This window comes from Uloborus diversus, chromosome 9 (genome assembly GCF_026930045.1).
Source record: "Uloborus diversus isolate 005 chromosome 9, Udiv.v.3.1, whole genome shotgun sequence".
Lineage (NCBI taxonomy): Eukaryota > Metazoa > Arthropoda > Arachnida > Araneae > Uloboridae > Uloborus > Uloborus diversus.
In genome coordinates, this window is record NC_072739.1 from 144,377,694 (window position 1) to 144,387,373 (window position 9,680).

General features: G+C 33.4%; 2 protein-coding genes across 2 annotated transcripts; both read right to left on the reverse strand.

Annotated features, from left to right (window-relative positions):
- Nucleotides 1–711: 711 nt before the first annotated feature.
- Nucleotides 712–1,983, reverse strand: LOC129230545 (uncharacterized). Its single transcript, XM_054864948.1, has one exon. It carries the CDS (start codon nt 1,981–1,983, stop codon nt 712–714), a length of 1,272 nt encoding a protein of 423 aa, XP_054720923.1.
- A 990-nt stretch (nt 1,984–2,973) lies between these two features.
- On the reverse strand, nt 2,974–6,731 carry LOC129230546 (uncharacterized). Its single transcript, XM_054864949.1, has 2 exons — nt 5,410–6,731; nt 2,974–3,829 (listed from the first exon to the last, which is right to left on the reverse strand). The coding sequence occupies exons 1-2, from the start codon at nt 6,729–6,731 to the stop codon at nt 2,974–2,976; spliced, it is 2,178 nt and encodes a 725-aa protein (XP_054720924.1).
- Between the last annotated feature and the right edge of the window lie 2,949 nt (nt 6,732–9,680).

Genomic DNA, 9,680 nt, shown 5'->3' on the forward strand with positions numbered 1-9,680 from the left:
CACGCCTACACACACATACACACACTCATACCTACGCACAGACACAAACACATATGCCTACATACACACACACATAACACGAACGCCTACACACACACGCGTACACGCACAGCTATCGTAAAATGATTCAATGGGTAAACACTTGCCACATCAAATTCAAAAATCGACAAACGAATTGAAGGTTAGAAAAAACATTTTAATTAAGAACTGTTAGATGAAACGTATATACAGTGCACATAATTTATATCGAAAATTGGGAACATAAGTCCCATCAAAAGGGGTGACTCTCGTCACATCAAAACATCGAATTTCAACATTCATCGAAAGGTGATTCAGTGGCGACTGAACTCTTGATTCGAGTTCATGCTAGGAAGCGTTGAATGGCTGTTGCCATTCCAAATCAAATAATTTTCCACACACTCCCCACCATGAACTCTTTCAAGAGTTCATCAATATCTCAATTTCAAATAATGTATTAATTACAAATCGTAATTTCAAAATTTCAAATACACAAATATTAAATCAATAAATCAAATATATGCATGGATCAAAAACATTTTCAAATTAATTTCAAACATTAAGTATAATCCTAAAAATGTTAGTGAAATATACTAAATATTGTTAATTACCAAATTTAAAGGTTAGTACAAAATATCAATATAAATAAATGTTCAATTCAAATTAATATAGAGTTCAAATTTCAAAAGTTCATCAAAGTTCCAAGGGATACAAGTGTTGTATCGTTCTCCGCAAAAGTCCAGAAGCAGTTTTAACTTCGTATGAGCGTACGTTATTATCCCGTCCGAGAAACGCTCTTTCAATTTTTCCGAGTTTCCAAAGTGAAGATCTTTTCGATTCATTTTCTACAATTTCAGCGAAATTGATAGGATATTGAGGTTCTCGACCAAAATTTAGGAAGTGCATTGGTGTCAAAGGCAAAGGTTCACTATTTTCATTGTAGACGTAAGTTAGAGGTCGCAAGTTGAGGACGGTTTCTATTTCTGTAAGCAATGTAGACATTTCTTCAAAATTTAATAAGGTTTTCCCTACAATTTTCCGCAGGCAATCTTTGACTGATTTCACAAGTCGCTCGTAAAAACCTCCCCACCAAGCAGCTCTTTCAACTATATTTTTCCAAACTATTCTTTCTTTAGTCAGAAATTGCGAAAGTAATTTGTCAGAGATAATTTTTGATAAGTCTTCTATTTCTTTTTTTGCCCTTTTAAAGGTTTTCGCGTTATCCGAATATCTTACTTTACAGTTTCCTCTTCTAGCTAAAAATCTTCGAAGTGCCAATAAGAAGGAATCTGTAGTCATAACGCTAACGAGTTCAAGGTGAATTGATCTAGTAATCGCACATATAAACAAAACTATATAAGATTTTCGAACTTCTGTAGAACTTTTCACATAAATTGGACCCGCAAAATCCAATCCGCAAACTGAGAATGGAGGCGAGGTGTTACTTCTGTCAAGCGGCAACGCAGCTGTAATTTGATTAGCAGCCTTCGAAAGATATTTTTGGCAGATTAGACACTTTTTGATTACACTGACTAATTGCCGTCCCTTTGGAATCCAGAAACGTTGCTGAATTCGAGCTAAAGTGCAAACTGTTCCACCGTGCATCATTTTCTCATGTTCTCTTCTTGTGATTAAAAATGTCAGCCAGGACCGTTTTGGAAGAATAATAGGATGTTTTTCTTCTGTAGATAATTCAGCAAATTCTAATCTTCCTCCTAGTCTGATAATTTCATTTTCATCCATGAATGGCAAAAAGTTAAACAAATCAGAGTCTTTTTGAATCGGTTCTCCATTCTTCAAGGATTCGTAATCTTCTTTAAAAAAGATCTTCTGTTCTAATCTTATCAAATGACTCTCAGCTTCTATTATTTCTTTAGTGGTCAATGTATTTCCTTTATTAGAAATCTTTCTAAACTTCATGATCGACTTCTTCACCCAAGCTGTAATCCTCACCAACTTCTCCATATTACTAAATTTAGTAATGTTGATTGCATTTTCCTTTTCTTCAACAAGACATTCACACTGAAAGATGTCCTTCGATTTCTTTCTGTATTCTAATTCTTCTGTATTTATTGCTTCATCATTTTCTGACTTCGGCCAGTATTCTGGAGAATTTTTTAGTCACTGCGGTCCTGTCAGCCAGGTTGGATCTTCTAGCAGTTTAGAAACTTTTGCTCCCCTCGACAAGGTATCTGAAGGGTTGATCTTTCCGGGGCAAAAAAAACCAGTCTGAAGGTGCTGTGAATTTGCGAATTTCTTCAATCCGATTCTTGACAAAAGGTTTGAATTTTTCAGGATTTCCTTTTATCCAAAAAATTGTTATCTTCGAGTCAGACCAGAAATAGCACGGAATGTCACGTTTCAAGGATTTCAAAATATTAAAACTTAATTTTGCTGACAATACTGCAGCCATGAGCTCCAGCCGAGGCAATGTAAGATATTTTATCGGAGCAACTCTATTTTTAGAAGCTACAAAGGCCGTTCGAACGTCTTTATCTCGAGATATAACACGCATGTAGGCAACTGTTCCAAATGCTTTTGTACTTGCGTCACAAAAGAAATGAAGTTCAAGAGTCTTGATATCAATATTTAGGTTTTCGGAAAAATAGTGGCGTGGGATTGAAATATCCGTCAGTTGAGGAACTTCTTCGCACCAATTTCTCCATAACAAACTTAGATTTTCGGGTAATCTGTCATCCCAATTAATACGTAACGTCCAAATCTGTTGCATCAAACATTTAATTCTCACTGTAAAAGGACCTAAAATTCCGATAGGATCAAAGATGCGTCCTAAGACCTGGAGCACGTAACGTTTAGTGTCAGTTCCTCTAGAAACAAATTTGACTAGATCTCCAACATCAAAATCAAGAATGTCCTTTAAGTTGTTCCATGCTATACCTAAGACTTTGTAAGTCATATTTTCTTCTTTGAGGGGAATTTGCAAAAATGCTTGTTTCATGTCGTTGTATAAGCAATGGGGTGAAAGCGAAATCTTAATAAAATGTCAAATATTTCAGAATATAAATTTCGACCTGTATGAAGACAGTCATTTAAAGATAGACAATTAGAATCATGAGAGGAGGCATCGAAAACTATACGCAATTTACTCGTTTCACGATCTTTCCTATTTATTTCTCTGTGGGGCAGGTAAAATTTAACTTCGTCTTCCTCATCTGGGTTGATTACTGGTTCAATAATTTTTTGTCGTAAATAGTCATCTATCACCTTTTTGTATTCAAAATACAACTCGGGGTTTCTATAAAATCTTTTTCTAAGTCTAGAAAACCTCTCTTCAGCTATCTTCCTATTATCTTTTAAATCCCGCTTTTCTAACTTCCAGGGTAACCCCACTGTATATCTTTTGTTTTCATATTTGATCTGAGACTCGAATTGTCTCATGATTTCATTTTCTGTTGGGTCAGCATCTTGTTTCGAATCAATAAGACCTGAAGTTTCTAAGTTCCAAAATTTCTGAATTTGTTCTGAAATCGCGCTATTTTCTACGACTACTTTCATCATTAAGGAAAAGTTATTTTCACTCTTTTTCCCTTGTAAACACCAACCGAAAATTGTTTCAACTGCAACTAGTGTTTTGCTCAAATGCTTAATATTTCCCGTTACAACGTTATAATAATAATCAGCACCAATTAAAATTGTAATGGGTTCTTTACTTTCTGAAAAATCCGCGAGTGTCAAATTTTTCAACTGTTTCATACCCTTAAAGTCTTCAACTTCGGGAGGGGGAATATTTGATCCTGATATTTCGTCTGTAACCAACACTTCGATTTCTATTTTTGAGTCGGGAGAGTTTCTGTTGATTAACGTAAGTTTGATGACATCGTAGTATTTTTCGATCGGTGTTTTACTTCCAAATGTGTACACTGACAATTTTTCTTTCCTTAGTACTTTGCATTTCAATTTATTAGCTATGTTTTGTGTGGTAAAGCTACGCATAGAACCACAGTCCAATAAAACGCGTGTACCACAGTTCGAATCTAAGATTTCATTTTTTGCTAACACGTAACTCGTTTGCAAAAGAGTCCTATTTTTATTTCCCATATGCGATAGGGTCAGGTGGGGTAAAATGGGTAATGGGGTAAAATGGGTAGTCAAAATATATGGTTTTAAAAACAAATTATTTTAAATTAATTTTGCATTTTTTTGAGTGGGACATTATACTTGGCTGTTCTGAATCCTGTTTCACAAAATATATTTTTCCAATAGATTATTTTTTAGTGAGAGGTAACACTTCAAATTGAAGTAGATAAATTCAAGCCGCATGTTGTCTGCTTAAACTTCTATCTCCAGCTCCTGATTTTTGAGAAATTTTTATTACTGTGTCATAATATCTTTAGTTGGACATTTTTGTTGCTGCTTCAACTTACAGGGAAGAAAAAAAAATTTTTTTCTATTTTTAATCTCATATTTTGAAAATGGGGTAAAATGGGTATATGGGTATGGCAATTTTGTCTGAAATTTCAACAAGAGCTTCAGATTTGACAATTACCTGCATGAGGTATTTAAAACAACTTAAATGTATGCTGGCAAATACAGGAAGTATTGACACAGATGTTTGAGGAAGGCTAAGAATTGAAAGTGAAAAAAAAATAATGAATTAAAAAACAAGAAAATAAAAAATAGCGGAAAAAGAAAGTTTCTATTCAGAGGAAGTATTTGAAATAGAAACTGCTGAAAGTATGCTTATGAAGCAAAGTTTAACCACAGGTGCCTGGGTATAAATATTATACTTAGAGGAAACAAGCAAGAAAGAATTTATTGGCAAATATATGGCTGTTGAGAAAAATATTATGAGATGGAATATTTTTTAAAAAAATCTGAGGGGGGGGGGGGGATTTTTATTTTTCCTGATATAGACGACATGGATTACATAGAAAAACATCAAATAATAAAAAAAATTAATAAGCCACAATTTAACAATAGAGGGCATTACTTTTTTTAAAGAATGACAAGTATGGATATCATGCATTGAAAGAAACCTCATTAATATTTTGTCAAATTTAATGTTTGCACTATTTTTTTAAATTAAATTGTAAAATTTTGTTAACTGACTCTTAAGTCTATATTATCATACTTTATTGAACAAATAGTATGCTTTTTTATCACTTCTTAGACTTCAATACCCATTTTACCCCACAGGCTACCCATTTTCACCTGCGTGGGGTAAAATGGGTATAGAAAACATATAGTCACAAACACTCCTCTCAAAAATAAATTTGTATCAAATTATGTGTGAAAATCATTTACTTCTACTCTCAACATATGTAATGTATACATAAAACAAAAAAAAATTAGGAACGAAATATTTTGACAAAAATATTTGAGTGAAAATCCAAAAGTAGGCTATTTTATACCCATTTTACCCCACCTGACCCTACAGCAGAAATTACATTTTCCGTCCCATTGCCCACAAGAGATTCTTCATTAGATTTATCGTTAGCCAAATTGTTAAATTTATAGCAAATATTTTCATTATGTTTACCGGAACAGTATTTACAATTCCTTCCCGATAAACAATCTTTCAAACGGTGTCTTAATCCAAGGCACAAAAAGCATCTACCTTGATTCTTCAATACGTTTCTCTTTTTTTCAACACTTAAGCGACAGTTGAGAACATCGTGTTCTTTTTTGCAAAATAAACAATTATCCGTTTTCTTATCAGCGAAAGCTTCATTTCCATTCTTCGCAGCAACGAAAAAACCGCTGGTGGAAATGCAAGCGCTATCTTGTCTATTAGACAAAGTTGAATTTTTATTCTTACTGTTTGATTCAAATGGCTTCGACCTACACGAATAAGTTCGTTCTCTTGTTAAAATTTCTGTTTGCAAGAAATTCAAGAATTGATTTATGTCTGGAACGCAAGAGGTTTTCTTATTCTGTCGATTATATTCCAATGCCAATTCATGGGGGATTATTTTCAATACTACTGCTAACAGCATTGCAGAATAGGAATTTGACTCCAATCCTAAAGCGGAAAGGCACCGAACGTTAACTTCTATTTCATTGTGAATCTGTTTTAGCTTTGGAATGTCGGTAATTTTGTAAACAGGAGATAAGTTAAGCAATTTGTTCATATGGCTGTTAATTATGACGTCTTTTTGTCCGAATCGTTCTTTTAATATTTGAAGCGCAGAGTCGTAATTTTCATCTGAAATTTCAAAACCCGCAATTGCATTAGCTGCAGGGCCACCTAAATAACTTTTTAGATAGTTAAATTTCTCAGTTTTTGAAAGCGTTTCATTTTCATGAATCGAGACTTTGAAAGTGTTGTAAAAGGAATAAAATTGAGTGCAATCACCGTAAAACTTTTGAATGTTTAATTTTGGAAGCTTCACGTGTTTTGTTTCGTATATTAATTTCTCGCTTATGTTCGAACTTATGTTCGCTTGGCTATTATTAGAGGATTTAATTTCCTTTAATTTTCTTTGAGCGCGAAATATTGTGTTCGAAACTTTTTCAGCGTATTCATATGCTGATATCAGTTCTTTTTCGTATTCTTCTAATTCTAACAACGGTTCGATATCTTCATCAAATTTCTTTAAAAGTTCTGCTTTAATATGCAATTGATTCAATAGCTCTTCTAGGGCCTCTATATCTATTTGATCTTCTTTAATTAAACCTTCAATAGCATTCGTTATTTTCGTGACTGCTGCTCTAATAACAGTTCGGTTTTTCTTGAGCTTTTCGAAATCCATTTTGGAAAAAAAAAATGTCTCTCTTACCTTTTGTTGTCTTCGCACTAGGTGCTAATCCATATGAAAGTCTTCTAAATCAACAGATGGCACACGCAACGAACTAAAGTTGAATGCAAGAGTTACTTTTCGGCCGGTATGCACCATATCGTAAAATGATTCAATGGGTAAACACTTGCCACATCAAATTCAAAAATCGACAAACGAATTGAAGGTTAGAAAAAACATTTTAATTAAGAACTGTTAGATGAAACGTATATACAGTGCACATAATTTATATCGAAAATTGGGAACATAAGTCCCATCAAAAGGGGTGACTCTCGTCACATCAAAACATCGAATTTCAACATTCATCGAAAGGTGATTCAGTGGCGACTGAACTCTTGATTCGAGTTCATGCTAGGAAGCGTTGAATGGCTGTTGCCATTCCAAATCAAATAATTTTCCACACAGCACTGCATGCACAACATGCACACACATGCATACATACACACACACACACGCATACATACACACACACACACGCACCCACACACATGTGCCTACACAAACACACACATGCATTCATACACACACACACACGCTCTTGATTGCGAAAAACATAATTTGAATTCAAGATGCCAAAAATTCGAATTAATATAATGTTATTATTTTTTTTTTTCAGTTATTCTGTTAATAATAAATAGCTGTTTTATTAATGCAGACACTAATCACAGATAATATACAGGTGGTCAGAACGGACTTTGAACTCATTATAAACGCGTAAATGTGTCTGATTTCTCGGAAAACAGATATGTTTTAATTAATGGATTTCCATTGAAGACGATATAGTTAATTAGTCATGGAAAGTCCTTTTCATGTCCAAGTACTTCCCGTTTGATACCAAACTTACCTTACCTGAATTTCCCAGGCATGTGTATAGCAATTGAGATAAATTATACAATAAATTTTCTCACATAATGCAAGCGCATAACGTGAACTTTCACATGTAAGTTCACATACTTCTGTCGAATGATTGGGCTTGCCAGATTTCTGAAATGTTCAACCGTTACAACAGAATGCCCCCCCCCCCCCCGCCCCATTCCGGATTGGCTGGTTTTTAGAGTGGTTTATTCTTTAGTGGATAGTTTTAAAAGCTCATAAATAAGTATATTCTTTAGTGGATAGTTTTAAAAGCTCATAAATAAGTAGTAACTAATTAAGAACCTAAACCAGGGCCAATAATAAATTACACAAGCATACAGTGTCGTAGCCATGGGGGGGGGGGGGTAGGGGGTTAGACCCCCCCCCCCATGAGCCCCAAAAAATCATTTTTCAGTGGAACCTGAAGGGTTCTGTTTATGAGCTAAAAGATTTTCATTTAATATAATAGCTTTCATGACGGTAAAAAGCTTATGTCTTCCTGTTTTGCGCAACATTTTTTCTCTTGGAGACAGAGCTTTTTTCTTATGACGGCAGTATTGTTCAAGGTATTTTCAAAGAAGGAATTCGTTTATAATATCCTTTGTTCTTTAATTGATATATATATATATATATATATATATATATATATATATATATATATATATATATATATATATATATATATATATATATATATATATATATATATATATATATATATATATATATATATATATATATATATATATATATATATATATATATATATATTAATAAAAAATTACCCCCCCCCCCAAAGGATTTTTTCTCGGTACGCCACTGCAGGCATATACAATTAAACATTTTATTTGAAACATGTTGATAGTACTAAGTTACCTAAGAAAGAAGAAGAAAATTGAAATGAATTTAAATTTGACCATGATAATCACATGTACTTTTTATGGGCTAGGACTTTTTTAGAAAGTCTTTTTTTGGTTTTAGCCTTATCTAAATATCCTCACAAGCTAATCTGATGTCAATTGTAAGCGTCAAGGTTCGAAGTGCAAAAGTAATTGTGCTAAATATCCCTTCACAGTTAACTATTTTAAGACTTTTTGGTCACTTATAATCAAATTTATCTTTTTTCGGGACGTGAAGTATACCGGCAGGGGCAGAGAAAATTTGTCTGAAAACCGGGATTGTCCTGGTCAATCCGGGACGTCTGGCAAGCCTAAGAATGACTTATTTATGCTAGGCTTTAATTTTCATAATCGCGTCGTAATTGCCAAAATATAATGCTCGTAAAATATAACAACATTATGTAGGAGATCAACTGCAGATAAAATTCCCGAAATCAGCGATATCTTAATTTTTGCGAAAATTTTGGCTCTCTAAAATAAGTGCTTTTACAGTAATTATTACGTGATTGGAATGAGACACCGTTAGGTTATTCTAACATAGTTTTGAGGAAATGTCAACTTTGTAAAAACATCAGTGAAGGCTGCGTAAAACTTAACTTCAAGAACAGAATTTGCATTCAAAGAATGGTGACTTACTTTCTTTTTTAAATTATGAGTCAACTTTTATCAAAGAATACTCGTAACTCGTTTTAAAGTAATTTTAAAGGATTCACCCCGCTCATATTCTAATTTTACTTAGGGTTACTAAAAAATTTTTGCAAATTCTTAAGGGACTAACATTATCAATATATTTTTGCGCAATTGAGACATATAATTGATAAGTAAAAAAAGAAACAAACATACTTAACTGAATATTAAAACGAAATTACATCACTACTATTCTAACCTATTCATGGATAAGTATCAATTAGCAACTAAAGAAAATATTTCTACTATTAACCCTCTAGCGGGTGCGGTCGCTAAGCTAACAAGAAAGAAAAATTATGCTAACAACACGCGCATATTTCTCTGATTCAGTATTCCGATGGTGCCCAAACTAAGGCTCTTGAGGATTCGATTTGTTCAATGTTATAAATGAAAACACACGATTAGTTACAATGTCACAAATTAGAGCCAAATATTCAGAAACTAGAAAATCGTCCATCAAGGT